This window comes from Gouania willdenowi, chromosome 6 (genome assembly GCF_900634775.1).
Source record: "Gouania willdenowi chromosome 6, fGouWil2.1, whole genome shotgun sequence".
NCBI classification, from domain to species: Eukaryota; Metazoa; Chordata; class Actinopteri; order Blenniiformes; family Gobiesocidae; genus Gouania; species Gouania willdenowi.
The window spans coordinates 39,797,659-39,817,659 of record NC_041049.1 but is presented as its reverse complement, the minus strand read 5'-3'; the positions used below and the strand labels follow the sequence as shown (position 1 = coordinate 39,817,659).

At 39.3% G+C, this 20,001-nt stretch overlaps 1 protein-coding gene and 1 pseudogene across 2 annotated transcripts; one reads left to right on the top strand and one right to left on the bottom strand.

Annotated features, from left to right (window-relative positions):
- Positions 1-5,838: 5,838 nt before the first annotated feature.
- Positions 5,839-19,962, bottom strand: cd9a (CD9 molecule a). Of its 2 annotated transcripts, none has more exons than XM_028450769.1 (8): positions 19,811-19,962; positions 9,903-10,005; positions 9,138-9,235; positions 8,753-8,827; positions 8,499-8,600; positions 8,162-8,251; positions 7,761-7,844; positions 5,839-6,811 (listed from the first exon to the last, which is right to left on the bottom strand). In XM_028450769.1, exons 1-8 carry the CDS (start codon positions 19,877-19,879, stop codon positions 6,746-6,748), a joined length of 687 nt encoding a protein of 228 aa, XP_028306570.1. In that variant the 5' UTR covers positions 19,880-19,962; the 3' UTR covers positions 5,839-6,745. The 2 variants fall into 2 exon arrangements, with proteins under 2 accessions (XP_028306570.1, XP_028306571.1); XM_028450770.1 differs by lacking the exon at positions 19,811-19,962 and adding an exon at positions 11,873-12,023.
- Positions 16,573-16,688, top strand: LOC114466298 (uncharacterized; annotated as a pseudogene).
- Positions 19,963-20,001: the final 39 nt, after the last annotated feature.

Genomic DNA, 20,001 nt, shown 5'->3' with positions numbered 1-20,001 from the left:
ATTAAAAAACACAAAATGACTCCAAAAATGCACAAAACAACAGCAAACAAAATGACTCCATAAACACACAAAACAACAACAAAAACGCCCAAAACAACAAAAGCACACAAAATTACTGCAAAAATGCACAAAATGACTCCAAAAACAACAAAACATCAACAAAAGCACACAAAACACAGAAAAATACTCTTAAAACCGCAACAAAAATACACAAAATACTTAAGGCCATATGTTACGAATCTAGATAATGATAATAATAATCCTGGATTAATCTCTGTTAGCAGGCTTCAACTAACCAAACATTCCCTATCAGAGAGAAGACAGTCGATCACAACACGCTAATTCAAGCCAAGTGTTTTCAGCCTTGGTAAGTGCGCGTTAACATGAAAGGGGTGGAGATTGCAACCAATCACTACAATGGAGAAAACTGGCAGAGCATGAATTTGAATCCATGATGACAGCAAGGAGCAACAGTGTAGCGCACCAGGAGGCGGATCTGATCCACTTCATAACTTGGTCCCGACCGGGTAGGTATTGCTTAAGTTTAAAAATATGTTTTATGAAATCCATAATTCCGACCATAAACAACACTGTTGTTACTTAAAAGGCAGGAATGAAAGAACCCAGGCAGGAAGCTACTGACAATGCGTAAAAGCTTGATATCATTCATCACATTAATCCACATTAATATCATAAATAATGTGACGCTTTTGCGCATTCACAGTCAGCTGATGAAGCCGATATCGATTAATGACTTCACCCATTCGCGCATACGATCGAGACACAGGCTTCATCAGCTGTCAGCTGTCCGATCCACACAGTGACGTGTTCACACATCACCTTTTATTAGACAGCTCGCTTTCTAAGAGAACTGATTGGTCAGGAGGCGGGATTTTATCACTCGCTAGTCGTTCAGCATAAGTTTCCATGGTGATTTAGCTCCATAAGATGTTAGCGAGCTTCGTAGTCCAGCACACACTGATTAAATCTTGGAAGTTAGCATGATAAGAGGTAATCTAGATTTGTAACATACCCCCAAAGTGACAAAAATAAAATAAAATCAAACAAAAAACAATCCTCTCTTATATGTTAATGCTCTGATTGGTCATTATTCGCTGAAATGAATGTTGATCACGTGACCCTCACATTAGATCAGTTCAAACATTGAAAAACCTAAAGTTAATCCTATTTTTCAGCTTTTTGAATTTTAAGCATTTTAATGTCTTGTTGCTTTATTCTGCTTCCTTTTCTCATCATCGTTACTTCTCTCTCTCCTTATCGTGGTGCCTCCACCCTCTTCCCCTGTAGGCCACACAGTTACATAAAACACATGCACTCTTCTGTAATCATTGTTATCTTCAGCCTTTTTAGTGTTAAGACCCGACTGTCATCATCCAAATCAATGTATTTCCTGGCACCGGAATGGGTGGAGGAGATATTACTCATTCAGACAATAACTCTACTCGTTCACTGTAACTGTGAGAACACAGTGGTTGTGACGGTGTTAGCTTGTACTGGTGTTAATTGTATTTGTCACGAGTTGTTTCATTATATGAATGAGTTAAAAGTCTTACTGAAGTATCACCAAACTCGTATGAATGATGCTTTTGAGTGACTTACATGATCAGACAGTAAGTTCAGAATTGATTGATTTTATGATAAATTCCATGATAGATAGTAATGGGATTTTGCTAATTCTGTGGGATTTTACTTTAATTTCACGACTGATTAATCACTGAATACAACCCAACACCAAAATAGAACCTTGGCCCTAAACCCAGTCAGCTGAGCATATTCTTAAAATGTTAGAGAGATTCAAAAGGGGACAAACAGTCCAATTAAGCCGACCAAAACAACAGCCAAAAAAAACGCTTCTACCACCGCCTGAATTAAATTCCCACCGGCCAAAAACCTCCTCTGTAGCCTGTCGAAACCTTCTCAAAGCTGCAGTCCAGAGGCATGCTACTGCAGCACTGCTTCAATGCCATCTAATGACGGAGAATCACCCACAGACATCAGCGACCCTCGCACCGTTAGAAGCAGAGCCGCTTCAACGCCAACCGGAGCCGATAACAGAGACTTTCCCGCAGCTTTCTGCAACTCGAGCACCACCAGATGTTCCCAAACAGATGCCCCAATGCCAGCCAACTCCGAGGACTGAAACTCCACCACAGCCAGCTGTGATCCACCCGCCGGACGTTCCCGGTCAGTATAAGAGGCGCACACTCACTCCTAACACTCTCTTTCCACAAACTACACTCATTATCGGCAATTCAATAACAAGGAATATTAGATTTTTAAATGCCATCACACAATGTATTCCAGGTGCTACAGTTCACACTATCTTAAACAAACTTAATCAAATGTTACCAGCAACTGTCACTAAAATAGTGTTACATGTGGGGACGAACGATACCACCCGACGTGAATTGATACAGACCGTGAACGTGTTTAATTTTCTCTTTAATGTTCTAATGGAAAGTGGGAAATCTATATTCATTTCTGGCCCTCTTCCTACATTAAATAGGGGTATAAAACAATTTAGTTGCCTATTACAGCAGCACAACTTCTTACAATCCTGCTGCAAACTTCATAATTTCACATTTACTGATAACTTTGACCTCTTTTGGAAACATGCTGATCTATTCAAAAAGGACGGTGTCCACCCTAATTTATATGGTGCACAAATGCTAAAATTAAATCTACAGTCTGTGATTCACAACACCACACGCGCATGACAAGCTGAGAATAAACCTGCAGTTACAACAAACACTTCCATGGATAAGCCCCTTACTCAAAACATAGAGCAATTATACCCCATAACCACTGTGCTGAGCAATACACAACAACATGCAATACAAACTAAAGCCCACAGTAGAGGAGTTAACCATAAAAATCTCATCATAATTAAAACTACAAACAGAACACAAAACAATTAAAAAACCATTAAATGTGGACTATTAAGTATTAGATCACTTTTGTCTAAATCCCTCTTAGTGAGTGATCTTATAACTGACCATCATTTAGGTTAGTATGCCTCACAGAGACTTGGCTCAAAAATTAAGATTTTATTGCTCTTAATAAAGCCAGACCTCCCAGTTATGGTAATCACCATATTCCCCGTGAGAGTGGTTGGGAAGGAGGAGTGGCAGCAGTTTTTCACTCAAGCTTTTCAGTTACCCCAAAAACCAAACTAAACCAAAATTCATTCAAAAGCCTCTCACTTGAAATTTGTAATCCCAAAAACAAGATAGAAAAACTCACTTTACTGGTTATAGTTTACTGGTTCTCTACCGGCGGCGGAGATCAAGCACGCAGTCATGGCAGGTGGATGAGCTGCCCTTCATAGAACACTCCCGCAACACAACAGTGCAACACAATTATTCAAATGTATTTTAATGCTGTAGTTTGTCGATGTGTGTTATTTGATGCGACATGCTGAGATCTCCTGGTTTACATGTGGTTATGGAAGCTGAATAGCGCTTGAAAGCATAAGGTCTTGGGATTGGGGCCACCTTTCTAGTTTTGTCTTTTTGGGGATATCTAGAAAGTTGTACAAATTTTCATTCTGCACCCGCCAGAGACGTCGTCTCAACTTCAGGCCATCATGTCATTTCAACATTGGTCTGCTCAGCAGATGTATTCCAGACATCCCAAAAAAGACTAAATAAAAAAGGTGGCCCATGGTGGACTCGAACCCAAGACCTTATGCTTTCAAGCAAACCCCCTTATCTATTCAGTATGTCACATCAAACTACAGCATTAAAATACATTTTAATAATTGTGTTGCACTGTTGTGTTGGGAGTGTACTGTGAAGGGCAGCTCGTTCACCTGCCATGACCGCGCGCTTGACCTCCGCCGCCGGGAGAGAACCAGCCATACATATCACCCAGGCATGCATCAGTGAAGGGTGAAGAGGTGGGTGGGATCGGGATCAGCTGTGTGTGTCTCTGCTTGTGTATTGGTTGAGGTTACAAGGGGCGGGGTCCATTAGCATATGTGCGAAACATTTAAGTTCAACATTTAGATTTAACATTTAAACATTTAGATTTAACATATATTATTTAGATTTAATATTTAGATTTAAACATTTAGATTTAACATTTATATGTAAGATTTAACATTTAGACTTAGATATAACATATAACATATAGATTTAAAATTTAGATATAGATTAAACATTTAGATATAATATATACCATTTAGATTTAAATATTTAGATTTAATTCCTTTTTTTTTTTTTTTTACCTCTATACAGGAATGTTGTGTTAAATGTAGGAAAATGTGCTCCTTGCCCTCTGCTCTGTTTTCTGTTTCAGGTGTCTTGATGCTGGAGCTGGAACTAATCTGCAGGGACACTCGGATGGGCTGATCAGTGGTTCGCGGCTCAACTAGTCTGGGACACTGGGATGGACTATCCTATTTGCCCCTCTGTTCACTAACCCCAACCAGTCAAAGCGGATGGCTGACACCTCTGAACCTGGTTCCGCTGGAGATTTCTTCCTCTACAAAAGAGGGAGTTTTTTCTTCCCACTGTCACTAAATGCTTGTTCATGTGGATCTTATTGGGTTCTTTCTTTTTTACTATGAACTTTATATTTTGTTCAGCACTTTGAGATGCCTTTGTTGTATTTAGCCCTATATAAATAAAGTTGAATTTAATTCAATTGAATTAAAAAGAGCACAGTGTAGAGCAGCCTGAGCAACTGGCGCAAAATAATTAAAAACACACACAAAATGAGAGGGAAAAACCCCCAAATGACTCCAAAAACTGCAATAAAAACAGAAAACTGCTACAAAAACACAAAATAGCTCCAAAACGGCAACAAAAACACACAAAATGACTCCAAAAATGCACAAAACAACAAAAGCACACATGACTAAAAAAGCACAAAACATAATTACCCCAAAAACACAAAATTACTCCAAAAATGCACAAAACAAGAACAAAAGCCCACAAAATGACTAAAAGCGCACAAAACACAAAATTATTCAAAAAATGTGCAAAACCAAAACGTAAATGCAAACAGCACAAAACTACAAAAACAAAACTCTCTTTGTTCCTGTGTTAATGCTCTGATTGGTCTATATTTTAAATGTTGATCATGTGACCCCCAGATCTGATACACGTTTTTGTGGCCCTGCTGTGATCAAAGTTTTCCTGGCATGGATGTAAAAAACAATAAAAAATCCATGAAAAGACCACTCAGTACATTGTAGTAGTTTATTTGGCTTTCCATCGTATATAATATCTGTGAAATAGTGCACATGGTACAAACCTAAATCTCTGTCAAATGTTCAGGACTTTATAAAATGTATCAACAACTACAAGAACCATATCAACACCTTAAATTATACATTGTACGCATTTAAAAACAAAACAAAACAAGGCATTTTCAATAGATACAAACATGAGAAATTGGAAAGTACAATCAATGAGGATCAGATTGGTAAAGGTTCAGATTTGTGTGTTCAATAGATTATATTATTGATAATGTGATGGTGGCACTTTTAATCTGCCCATGATAATATTCTGGTCAGTGAAACAAAGTGATGACAATAGAAATGTAAAATACAAACACAACATACTGATATTAGGTTAATGAGCTCAACACTGAATTTAAGTACAGTTACATTTCTGTACAGGATTTCAGAGCTAACTAATGACAATCTTAAACTAGCAAACAAAGACATTGTACTGTATTTATGGGTAAAAAAAAAAAGGTCCAGGATCTCCAACCAGCTTCAAACAGCCACAGCTAGCTAGTTAGCACACTTAAAAAGCGAATTGGTAAATTAGCAGACAAGTAGTCAACGTGGGGATCGTGAAACTGTTACATAAATTATCTATTATTTTTTGCATGCTAACACCATTTAATACTAATTTTGTTATCTTTTTTTTTTTTGTGCCGCTTGGACCAAATTTCAAACTCATATTTCAGCTGGAAGTCATTTCCTGCTTTAGATTTTATTGTTAAAACATTGAAACTTTATTCTCAAAAGATTGACTTTAATCTTGAAATATGACTTTATTCTCATAAAATTACCACATTCTTCTCGAAAAATCCAACATTATTTTTGAAAGATCACGACCTTATTCTCGAAAATTTACAACGTAAAACTTGAAATATTAATACTCAATTTTCATAAAATTACAACTTTCTCTAAATATTTCGACTTTAATCTTAAGATATGACTCAAATCTCTAGAATTACAAAACATTTGTTCCATGGAGCACATAATAATTGAGGCTACATAACAGTTTCAGGATCCCTGTGAGACTGGGTGTGAATAGTGCATGGATTTTGCATGCTGCAAACACTGAGTGGGTGTGTGGTTAGCTGCTAGCTAGTGCACTGGGAGCTCCAGCACACGTATCCATCCAATACTTTGTACCTACTCTGGTTTGCTAGTATTCTTGTATTTCTAACTCTTTTTGTTATTTGTGGAAAATTTTAGCGATGAAGGAATTATGGTCATTACTCTGACCAATCACAGGGCCTCATTTTTCAATCTATAGCATGCTCTTCTGGTATTTTGCAGTAAAAAAAACAATTCACTTGAAAAGTTCACATCATTCAATGACCAACAAAGCACAGACGACTGTGTTGAATAACAGCACTTCCTAAGGTGAAGGGATACATCTTAGGGGGTCTTCCCCCAATAAACAGTGGAGAGTCATGTGACTTCAACGATGACATCATGCAATATTAAACAAGGACTTCAGGGTGTAAACGGCGGCTCTCACACCACCTCCCGTGACTTCCTGATGGCGCAGCACAGAAGCATGCTGAAGATCATGCCAAACACCTGGAAGAGAGAGAGTTTCTATGTGAATGCACTCTTATCTTGGGCCTACGATATTCTGTCATCGCAGAAAACAAACGGTAAAAAAATGAATTTGCATTTTTGAAACGGAAAAAATAATCTGACCCATTTTTTAAAAGTTTTTTTTATTTCTCTCCCTTTATTTAAATTCATGGAAATGCCTCACACGCATGTTTTTGGATAATATCAAATGGACAAATGAATTGAATCTGGTTCAAAATCTCTCACTACGTGTTATGGATCAGCTTGTAATCATGTTATCCTGTGATTGTAAATAAATGCAGAGCTTCATCTGGAGTATATTTTTAATGTGCTGGTTCACAATAATCTGAGTGCAGTCAAATATGAAAAGCCTCTGGTACAAAGACCGGTTTCGCTGATGGTGTATTATCTGAACTGGTGATCAGTTTAATTATTGACATGTCACAGCTAAAGTATCTTCAATCACACGCTGTGCAGGATTTTGTGCAAAAACATTAGGGTGATTCTCTGGTTGGAGAAAATTAAAGGGTTAACTAATGATGTTTTGGGATCATAGCACACATTCCTATGGGATTTCCCCTGTTAGCATTGTTGCTAACGGAACACTTTGTTCACGTAAATCCTCTGAGACATGTAAAATGTAAATGTAAAAAATAATAACTATCGGTAGTTGACTATTAATCCTATTGATCATGTCTGGTACGATTTCAGGAGGGGATTATTCCTGTTAAACAGGAGGCTGAGGTTTAGCATTGTAGCTAACGTCGCTTTATAGTCACGTGATTTCAGTGATACGTAAATCATCTGAAGCATATAAAATGTTAAATTAATAACAGTAGTTAACTCTAAGTATCTAAACAGGGGAAGATAATGAAATGGAAACAACATTTTAAAGTGTAATTCAAGCGAGCATGTTTGATGATTTGAGGTAAACTTGTTTCGCACTCACCATGACAACTCCAATTGCGATGCCCACTGCTCCAATGATATAAAGTTTGGAGTCAAACACCTCTTCAATGGCATCAGGGCAGCCCTGCAACAAATCAGTGAGTTTTGCTTTTAAACCAGCAGAGGGAATTGCTCGCCCCTGATTGGTGGATGACATCAGCCAGCGGATGATGTCTGATTTAGGGGTTATAGGAACTGCCACAGTAACAGTTGAAGGACCCAGCAGCACATCCACGAGAGATAAACACATTGAGTGAATATCCTTTAATGTGTGAGTATATAAAGCAGTTTACACACTGCAGAACTACAGATGGCGATATGGCAGCACCTATTCAAGTTGGTTTCAATACGCCGATAACCAAGAATGAAGAAGAAGGTTTGAATATTTAACAGCTTCTGTACCTTAATGAGATGCTCCTCCAGAGGTTCTCCTCGAGGACACGTGTCTTTGGCGGTTTCTCCGATCATTCCGTTTGGACCGCAGCATTTCAGCTGGAAACAGAAAAGAAGAAAACATTTCTATTCATCACAATAATGAGGGACAACACAGACAGACTTGATCTGAAATACAATGAATGAATAATCGCTGTGCTGTTTTCATTTGTCATGTCTCCTGTGTCATAATAATCAATGAAAATATGAATAATTTTTGTCTTTAGACGTGGTTGGTTTTTCTGTTAACTTTGTAGGAAAGAGTAAGCTTTAAAAAAACAAAAGCTTTTCTTTGGACGTGACTCACCTCGGCCTGAATCACCTTCAGTGCCTCTTTCAGACTCTCATCTCCTGTTTGCTTGTAGCTGTTAAACTTTTGCATGTAGAAGTTTGTGATGTCATCGACCACCTGTAAAAAACGTAGTTTGTCACTCACTATAAATTTTACGTTTAGGTTTTATGATGCGATCATTTCAATCCTCAGCCTCTGTGATCTTGTGCACATTTGAAGCTCCTGTTTGTGTTAAAATGTGTGCATGTTGGGTGTAACTTTGGTGTCACCTTGCTCTGGTTGGAGAAACCCCAGATTCCAGCTGCCACCTCGATGGCAAATATAATCAGCAGGAAGAAGAAGAACTGCAGAGAAAACACAATAAAAACAAACTCCATCTGTTATTGTGTTTTTTAGCACATTTAGACGAATAAAGGTCAGTGAAGTAAAGCTGAAGCTAATTTCCACAGGCCCCACCCCCTCAGAGATTTAATACAAGTAGATTAGAGCCGTGTGTTGGTGTGGAGAGCAGAACACAAGCTCACAGGGAGTTGCAGGCTTTTCTGTGGCCTTGACATGAGAGAAAAACAAAAAGCTCTTCCTGTTTTACATCCTCTCACCACAGTCACATTAAAAAAACAAAAAGGCTGCTGAATTAAAAATAAAAACACGAACCGTTCCCAGCATACAGGGGGATTCCTGAATGGCTCCACAGCAGCCCAGGAAGCCCACGACCATCATCAGAGCACCTGCTGCAATCAGGATATACACACCTACACACACACACAAACAATCAATAAATATATGCACACGCACACACAATCTATAAATATATAAACACACACACACACACACAATCAATAATATATAAACAGATACACACACACACACACACACACACACACAATCAATAAATACACAGATATACACACACAACCCATTATTCAATAAAAGATATACACACCTACACACAACACAATCAATAAAAAAATGTATAAACAAATCTACACACATGTACAAACACACAATCAATCAATAGATATATAAGCAGAAATACACACGACACATGAATCAATCAATAGATATACAAACATAATCAATCAATGAATAAATGAAGATGCACACCTACACACACATCAAATGAATCAACAATATATATACACACCTACACACACATTCAATCAATAAATAACAGATCTACATACACATCCAATCAATCAATAAATGGATATACACACACAATCAATCAATAAATGAACATTACACACAACACACATATCCAATCAATCAATATAGAGATATACAAACACATCAAATCAACCAATAAAAGGAGATAGACGCCTGCACACACACGTCACATCATTAAATAATCACAAATATGAATCCAATGAATAAAACATGTGTTTTACATGTGTGTGTTTTATTTTGAAAGGTCAGTACCTGAGTAGAACACGTAGGACGATTCCTGTCCTTCAAACAGTCCTTTGGTCGTTGGGTCCAGTCTGAGCCACAGACCGATAGCAAACACTGCAGTACCTGCCAGCTGCAACAGATTTCACACACGCACGCTATTCATTTTGCATTTTATATGCTTCGGATTTACAGTACATAACCGGGTTGTTTATGCTCAAATCACGTGAGATTATGCACTAAACCCGACACAGACGTGTAGTTAGAGAAGCTTCTGCTGTGACGTGTCACCAGGTAAACTGATCACCAGATAAGCTAATACACCATTATCTAAACCTGTCTTTGTACCAGAGCCTTTTCACATTTGAATAGTCATAATAATGTGAACCAACACATTAAAAACACCCTTCAGATGAAGCTTAAGATAATATAATCACTAATTTAATCTTAACACATAGCAAAAGATTTTGAACAACATTATGAACAGAAATGGACATATTTGTTGGTTTGTAGACATTCAGTCACCAGTTTTCAGGTGAAAAATAGTGTGTAAATGTGTGATATTGTCCAAAAACAATAAAATCCATGTGAGGTATTTCTGTCAGAGGTTTAAAGAGTACTGATATATCTCAAGTAGAAGTACTGTTACTTGATTGAACTTGTACTCAAGTACAAGTACAAGTAAGTCATACATACAATTCTCAAGTACAAGTAAAAAGTAGCTCAATTAAATAGTACACAAAGTAAAAGTTACAAGTTACTTTAACTCCCCACATTTATTGTTGGTAATAAATATTGCCATGGTTCCCTTGCATACAGTAAACATCTCATGTAGAAACTTAAAAAGAGACCAAATCTTGCACAATTGTAACTTAATTTATTTTCCATAAAGGCATCTGTATAAAATAAAAGCTTTGTCAAAATGTACAATTATTTTTTTAAATAAAACAACACCAATGAATTCAATTCAAAGTAAATAAATGATCATGCTCTAAGTATAGCTACATTTATAAACTCTAAAACTGAGAAAATAACCAGCATTTAATGCTGTTTTGGTGCCGTACATTACGTTTAATCTGATTGGTTGGCTATGATGTGATGCATTTTGTTATTGTCTGGTCATTTCATTTATTGTAGTTTTACAATGTACGTTAATCATTTTCAAACAGTAAATAATAATTTACTCAGTAACGGTTGGGTGTAGAAATGTAGAGAATTACTTTGTTAAAATGTACAAGTAAAATTACTGATTTAGAAATATACTCAAAAAGGTACAAATATCTATAAAAGCAACTCAATTACAGTAATTACAGTGAGTACTTGTAATCAATTACTTTGTAATCAATTTCTGTGTCATGTTGGGGGCGGGGCCTGATTATTTTTTTTAAAAAAAGAGAGAGAAATAAAGAAATGTAAATTTTGTTTTCATTTCACAGAAAGTCAGAGGCCCTAAAATTACGGTTTAAACATATTAATATTCCTGATGATGTGAATAACAATCACTTTCTCACTGTGGAGACATTTTTTCAAGTTTCAAGAAAACTACAAAAACAGATAATGAAACAAAGAATCCCAACAGAAAAGAAAAGAAAAGCAGCATGAGAACTAAAGCGCCAGTTTGTGTGAATCTCACACACACACACACACACACACACACACACACACACACACACACACACACACACACACACACACACACACACACACACACACACACACACACACACACACACACACACACACACACACACACACAGGCATGCACTCACACGTCTCGTCAGGCAGGACAGTTTTGTAAATGTGTAACTGGAGGAGTGGAGCTGCTCTGCGGTGGAAGTTCCTTTTGTTTAAAGTTGTTCATTCAGTTAATCTTGTTATCCTTTTCCTTTCTGCTCTTTCTACATTTACATTTACTATCTATTCCATCTGTGATCTTTCCTGATGACTCAAATACTGATCTAAACATTGTAAAAACTATAGACAAAGTGACGTTCACGTACCCAGAAGACAGAGTTGAAGATAAACATGAGATATTTCAAACACTTGATTCCCCAAGTGACAGCCATGTTGACTCAGTTACAGACAGATCCACGAGACTGACTTTCTAACAACTTCCTGCTCACAAAATAAAAGTAGGGAGTCAGTGAGGCCACGCCTCTAAACAAACACCTGGTTTTAGAGGTGTGGCTAAACCATTGTGTGTGTCTAAGTTCATCAGCCACTCGTATGATGTTTACACTGAGTGGAGGAGTATTTCATCAAACCCAGCTCAGGGTTAAGTCCAGGTTTAACCTAGGAGTCCAGGTCCGTTAAGCAGGGTTCTAACTGGAATGGCAGTTTCATCAAAGTGAAAACACCTTAGTTGTCATAGTAACACAGTCCGTGGGTCAAACCTGCTCCTGACCAGGTTTAAGCAGCAGGCTTGGCTTAAGGTGCAGACGCACTCTCATGAAACGTCATCATTTTGAAAGAAGTCATTTAGTGATGCTTGAAAACACTCAACAAATATCTACAAAAAAAGGAGTCAAAAAGGCTTCTCTTCTACTTTAAAACACCGCTTTAATGCGGTATTTTAGAAGGAAATGAAACAGAATATCATGGTAAATACTTCATTAAGATTTTAAATTGATACAAATGATGATAGAATCATAGTCTTATTACGTGTTTAATGTGTACCGTATTTTAATGACTTTAATTTTAATCAGTCTGCATGTGTTTAAACCATCAGTAATAATAATATGCCTATAGGATACGTGCGTATCCATTGTTTACCGCATGGTATAAATGCCCATTTTAATAGTGAGGATCCAGAAATTAATAATGAGAAAGCTGTAAATATACAGAGAGGGAGGGGCTGTTCAGGACACAGGGCAGAGCACTAAGGCTCCCCGATGACAAACTCCATGAACAGTATCGCTTTTTGGGAGATGATCAGCGCCCACATCTTCCGTGCAGTGTTGGATGTGACATCCAGCGCCGCACACAGCTGAGCTGCTCCCTTCGTTCATTTGAATTTTAATGTTTAACGCTGAATTAAAAAAAAACTGTCCATCAAAACACTCACAAGTCTCATCAATTACATATTATTTAATTGTGAGCTACAGCATCGTCTTTTATTAAACGCTGTCAGGTGTTAAAAACTTATCAAACCCACATGATCAGTGTGTGACCACATGCTTCAGTTGTGTTCTATAATAAATTGACTAAATAACACCATCTTTAACCCTTTATTCCATTTAAAATGTTCAAACCAAAGAAACTTTATCAACTTTATTCTCACTGTGCAGTAACAGATGATGTCACATCCTGTTAGTCTCAGCATTGGTTTCTATTGGCTGTTTAATCAGAGTAATGCTGCAGCGCATGCCACCCTCAAGTCTCTAATCATTAAATCTGTGATCAATCTCATGGGTCTAATGAAGACGTGTATTTAATCTAAACAGTCAGCTAGCTTGGCTCAGCTGGGGAGCTCCAAGCTGATCAGAGTTTGATGGAATGGTAAAAGCTAGCATGGTTACGGACGGCTTGGCTAAACTAGGTTTAAACCGTCGGTCTGGCTCTACTAAGAATACTTTGATGAAATACCCCCCTGAGCTGCTGTTTGATGACAAAAACAAGAGATCAGCTCCTTGACTGTGATCCACATCAGATCAAACAAGGCTTACTTACTGTAAACAATAACAAGATAAAGTGTAAACAAAAATAAATGACAGCTCTGTAATAATTAAGTAGTTCCGTGCTTTATGGCTTCTTCTGCCTCTCCTAGTCCATTGGCAAATTTGCACTGTTTATTTTTTTGTCACCCTTACTTGCTAATGGAAATAGATCCAAGAGACTGATTCTGGTACAGCACTGCCTGCACCTTCCTCTTGGACTGGTTGCTAGATGGGTTCACTGCTGCCTTTAATGAGTCTTGCTGCTGCAGTTGATATTGTTTGAAAAGACTTGTCTGCAGCTCTGCCATCTGTGAATTCCATCTTTTTCAATCTTGGACCAAGTGCAGACACCTATGAAAGGGTGTGGTTGTATTCCATTCTGCTGACATATTTGAACAAAGAGAATTGACCATGTCTTTTGCTGCCTGTGTTGTTGCCCTTCTCTGGAAATCAGCTGTGGCTCTCTGCAGTCCCCTGGTCAGCAGTATTATCTTGGAGGCAATCAAGTAACTTATCATAGTAGTACAAATAAACTTATACCTACTATGATACATACTACTATTTATTACACGGGTGTCTATTATGGTTTCAAATATTTACAATTCAGTATTAGGTCATTTGCATGCATGCTATAGATATTTATTGCTGACCAGCTGAACTACATACCTTTCTGCACTGAGTTCAACAGTGACCTCTTTAAATGGCTTCAAGATGGTGCACATCTCTAGTCTATTCTTCTTGGGATAAAGGGTCAACAGGAGCATTGGCCAGTGTGAAGATGATGGGATTTGTGTTGGTCAGAAAACTCTGCAACATGTAATATTTTGAGTTCCATCTTGTGACACAGTCCTGTTTGGGTCGGAGCTTATCCATTTTCATTTGGGCCTGCATTTCCTTCAGTTTTTGTGCACCCACTGTCCTTCTGTGAAAGTACTCCACAGTCTGTCTGATTTTCTTAATGATCAATCATTGATCTTTGAGGGCATCTCTTACCGCAAGATTAATAGTATGTGCCAGGCATGGACGGTGGGTCCATTCTGTGATTTGAATAGCCTTTGTAATGTTGGCAGCATTGTCTGTTACACAGCGCACCTTTTTTTTTATCAATGCCCCTCTCAGCTTTTCTGCCAGGTTGTCTGCTGGGTGCCTCTCACTGAATTCGAAACAGTCCAGTAGACAAGAGGACATGTGGAAATCTTCAATGAAGTGGCATGTTACAGACATGAATGAGGTTGTAGCCCGTGATGTCCAACAATCTGTTGTCAGGCAAACTGTTAATGCTTCAGATAATCCATTCCTAAGTGTTGCTGCTTCACGCTCATATGTCAGACACCATTTGAGTTAGTACCCATCTACATGGAGGGTTGAGTGCATTGCAGAATTTTTTTTAATCTTCTGTCTTCCACAATTTTAAATGGCTGGAAGTCAGTGGCTATCAATTTAGCAAACTCTTCGTCTATTTTCCCCTGTCTCAATGGGGTTAAGGCAGGCGCGGCAAGATACTGACTGAGAGAAGTTTGTTTTGTTGTTCTGACAGCAGATATGGTTTGACTCATGCTTGGTGTGGGCCCCGTGGTGTCAGCTATCACTGTAGCTGTAACAGTAGGCCTACCTGATGTGGAGGCAGAAGCAGCCCTGACAGGGAAATTTTCAGTTTCAGTGTTGGAGACTTTGTCTTCACTTTCATTGTTCTCTTCAGCTGGTTCTCGTCTCACCTCTGCCACTTTCACCGTCGAGCATTGGGTTTTTACATGGTGATGCAAATTATTAGTTGAACCAGACTTGAATAAAATGGCTTTGCCATTTTTGTTGTCACAAAAGTGCATCCAGATGCTGCTGCGCTTTCTTTGTCTAATTTTGCAGCCAATCGTGTGTTTTCCTCCCACGTCAGAGACCGCTACACTCACCTGAAGGAAGGCAGTGTGTATAACTTTAATGACGTAGCAAGCAGCATTGCATGCGTACTTACATGGCGCTCCTCCCCTTGTCCTCCCCTGTTCTCAGCAGTCTCTCTCTGTCACTGGAGTGACTAGATTACATTCAAATCAATATAAATGACGCAACCTCGAGTTATCTCCCCTCAAGCTATGTGACTTGCGTGATTTGAGCGATTAGTCAAGCGCAACCTAGTCGCTTTGAACTTTTTCAGCGACAACTCCCCCAGCCGTCACTGGGGCCTTTTCCAGCTCCAGCTGGAGCTAACTTGGAGCTAGCATGTGTTTTGGCTCCGAATCATTGTGTTTCCACAAACACTGCTCCAGCTTTCGAAGCTAAAAACAAAAAGCTGGCCCCATCTAGCTGCTGGGCCACAGCTCGGATCCAGTGGGCAGGAGGAGGGGTGCGAGATAGGCGGGGTTATTGACGGTGCTGCGAACGGCTGCTTGCGTTAGCGCACATCTGACAAAAAAAAAAAATTTAAAAGTGAGTCCAAGAAGACACAGCAGTGGTCAGAGGAGGAGAACATTGTTTCCTGGTACTGTAGTGTCGGAAGAGATTATTGGATTATGAACGTTACGTCTAATGTGGTGCAGGCGAGCCAGTTAGCCGTTGGTTAGCTAGGAAACAATAACAATCCTTGCAAGACAGAGCGCTACCGCATTTCAGTTATTCCATCTGCAGTCAGACTATGTAACAGGATCACTGCCACATGATTCTGATGAATAATAATCAATATCACTAATGCTGCTCACAGTGTGTTTTTTTAATCTGATATGATATGATTTTCCACAAATAAAAGTGTACATAGTGTTTATGCCTAGTATTATTGCTATTGATGCTGTTTATATTTCCTAATTTTTGGCGCTGCTGTAACATCCAAATTTCCCCCAATAAAGTTTATCCTTATCCTGATTCCTGAAAGCAGCAGCAATATTTCATTGACTTGCATTCAGAACTTCCTTTGTTGTTACACAATGGCCATGTAATTATTACAGAACTATACGGTAAAGACGTTAATTGCTCATTTCAGAGTTGTTGACGTGGATTTGGAGCCAATGTTTCATCTGTAGCTCAGCTCGTCTCCAGTAAGATTCATTCAAACAGTCTGGTATGGCCACATACCTGTCAATGCCCGATCCCGTTAGATCTCGGAAGCTAAGCAGGTTTGGGCCTGGTTAGTAGTTGGATGGGAGACCACTGAGAATTCCAGGTGCCACAGTGGGGTGGCAGTCACCCCAGTGGTATCTGTCATTGTGTCCCTTCACCCACATTGCCTAGTATGAATGTAGTGTGTGAGTGAGTGTTGGTGGTGGTCGGAGGGGCCAATGGCGCACTATGGCAGCCTCGCTTCCGTCAGTCTGCCCCAGGGCAGCTGTGGCTACAGTCGTAGTTTACCACCACTAAGTGTGGAGTGAAAGAATAATGCCTTAATTCTGTAAAGCGACTTTGAGTGTCTATGAGAAAGCGCTATATAAAATTGATGCATTATTATTATTATTTATACAAACATCAACATGAACAATATTATCTGTTGGCCCATCCTGAAATATCAATATATACAATTTACTTGAATATATATTTGTTTATGAAGAAATGAAACTATTATTTTTAAATGCTTCAATGCAGGAAAAAAGAGGAAAATATTAACACAGATTTTCTTCCATGGAACAGTGAAGAACCAGCAGGACCAGAACCACATCCATGGTTCATAATCTTCAGCTCATAATAAACTCCACAGCACTGGTTAAACTGGTGTTGATTCTGGAGCAGGCAGAGGCAGGCTTTGGTCCTTTGTAATAGAAAACCCAGAATCCTTTTTAAAGTAAATGTTAATATATATTAAGTTGGTTTGTCAATCTATTTTCACATTGTGTAAATAAAGTTACTTATTCTGTATTCTACATGAATGTTGTTCATTGTTTAACGCCTACTTGTAAGCACACAAATGATTATTTTTTTAGATAATTTAATTGCTCTTTACATCCACACATTCTGAGTTTCAAATATTGTCAGCATGTATTATTTTTTGGGATACGGATATACAGTATATCGGCAGATAACTCAGTCAGTTCTAATAATATCACAGTGAACCTGCAGCGTACTTACTCTAAAATACTATACGACCGTCACACAATCTTAGATTTAAGCAAATCAAACACTTATAGTCCGTAAGATGCGACTACTCTGGACCTTGAGCCTCGGATTTCGGCCTAGGAAGCAGTGGAGCATCGTACCAGCGGTGTCCGCCAGCGGAGGAGACGTAAGTGGTGTGATCGGAAGCAGGAGCGGGGCTAGCAACCAAGCTAAAAGCTAATCCTCAGAGAACGCTGCTTCCTTCCATCCTGTGTTCTAATGTCCGCTCCCTAGAGAACAAACTGGACTACCTGTAGCTGGATTTAAATGCAAGACGGGAGATGAGGGTGGCGGTGTTTGCATATGTACACCAATAACAACTGGTGCAACAATGGTGAGCTAGTCTCATGTCCCTGCTCTCCTGATGTAGAACTACTGACTACAAAATGCAGACATTGTTCTCCCTGATCTGTTGTAACTTTTGGCAGTCTATAAAACTCCATGTTTTATAGACTGCCAAGGTCTGACCGATTAGTACAGCCAAAATCATGGCAATAGTTCACCATTTCCTCTCAAAATTCTGGATTTTCTCGTTTGTTTGCTGTTTGTAAACATGCTGCTTATCTCCAAAACGGCGACTTCCGGGTTGATGATGCGGTTGATGACACGCCGTGTAAACCCTCAATTGAAATTTCCTCAAATCAAACAATTTATTGAAACAAATCAAACATCAGCAATAGGTATAAAACAAATGTGGATCAATAAGGTGTCATGTGTCCATGATTACTGATAACAGCATCAACACAAGTGGAACAGCATGATGAAGAGGACAGTAGGTCCTTCGTCCAAACACAGATGAATGGAATGACATCAGCAGGACACGTAAGTTTGACACAAACTTGCGCTGATATTCTGGTTCTATTGTGTCCCACCAGCAACGCCATCACGGACGTGCACAGACAGTCAGCCTTAAGAGCATCTATAATGATAAACAAACACATCAAAATCAACTTATTTCCTTAATCTGCTGTACTACTGCAAGCGTAGTCAAAGCTAATCAACTTAGCAAAGGCTAACACTAACACGGTCATTGTTAAGAAATAAAATGTCTTTATTAATTACCCGTGTTCCCAAACGTTGTTGCAGATTCCTGTGACTCCAATGAAGACGCGTAGCGTTGTTTGGCTGATTATTTGCGTAGGATACAATAGCACTCATACGATGTCAACAAAGACGTCATTTTACAGTGATGCAAGAACGTGACTCTAAAAGTTGCCGCTTTTGCGGTGAAAAACCAAACCGGTTCTTCAGCTAAACAAGAGTAGCTCTAACTTAGCTCCAGCTCCAACAATAGCTCCAAACAAAAACTCCGTACTCTTGGTGGAAAAGGGGTAACTGTCTGTAGACCCGAGGCACCAGACCCTCCCTCCCTCTACAGTTAGACGACTGCAGCAATTGTCTGCAGCCATGTCTCTTGACCGAGGCAAACTGGGCTTGTGCACACTCTCTCACACTCGTTTAATAGGCGCCCCCTCATGGGAGCAGGTAGAGTGTTACACATGTATATTTTATTAAAAAATGGAGATGGAGTGTTTTTTCTAAACTTTGGGACAATCCTCCTCTATACCTTTAAACTAGATTTATATTTGACAGAGTAAAAGTACAGAACACAGTTGTTTTACAGAAAGAATAATAAAAAATTCAAAACTCTATTTCAAATCTTCAGAAATTTCAAGCGACACCTTTTAAACTCCAGGCGACCACACATGGGGTCTCAAACCCAAGGTTGGAAAAACCCTGTATTGTACTATTTATGTGCAGTGCTCACACACGCATGCAGCAATGCATACATCTGAAACCACCATTATCTAACACACATGCTCACGCGCACGTTCAACAGACAAGCGCGCACATCAATAAGGCAACCAGTCTGGAGCGGCAGTGTTACAGCGGTAAACAATAATAATATTAATATTGATAGTGAAAATGGATTAAACACAGATAACTGGGTCGTTGTGTCGTGTTTAAATGAGAAAGCAGCCTCCCATTGGTCAGTTTATTCCCTGCTGTTGCTCGTGAGCAGCTGAAGTGGGTCACTTGGTCACTGGGGATTACCTCGATCATAATCACTGTTTCCCACCAGTAAATCACTCCCGCTAACTGGATCCCAGTGTTATTCCACACGGACACGCTGCTTCCTGCCTTTATCGTGACAGAAATCCACGCACACGCACCACTGCACACGCACATGTGAGAAACACAGCGACTCACCCAGAAAACCAGGTTAAAGGCGAACATCAGGTATTTGATGCACATTTCTCCTCCGGACAGAGCGGCCATGGCGGAGCTTCGAACCAACACCAGCCTGGAGGAGGAGAGGAGCGCTCACGCACACGAACACACGCACGCACCGGCGTTGACGCGCGTCGTGTGAAGCGCGCCTGTTGTGGTCCGCCCCCGCA

Excerpts from the sequence above, each read along its gene's own strand:
- cd9a (XM_028450769.1), bottom strand. The coding sequence starts at position 19,879 with ATGGCCGCTCTGTCCGGAGGAGAAATGTGCATCAAATACCTGATGTTC. Across the intron at positions 10,006-19,810 it reads CCTTTAACCTGGTTTTCTGG|CTGGCAGGTACTGCAGTGTT; the intron begins GTGAGTCGCTGT and ends AATCTGTTGCAG. Across the intron at positions 7,845-8,161 it reads TGGAGGAGCATCTCATTAAG|GGCTGCCCTGATGCCATTGA; the intron begins GTACAGAAGCTG and ends GATTTGTTGCAG.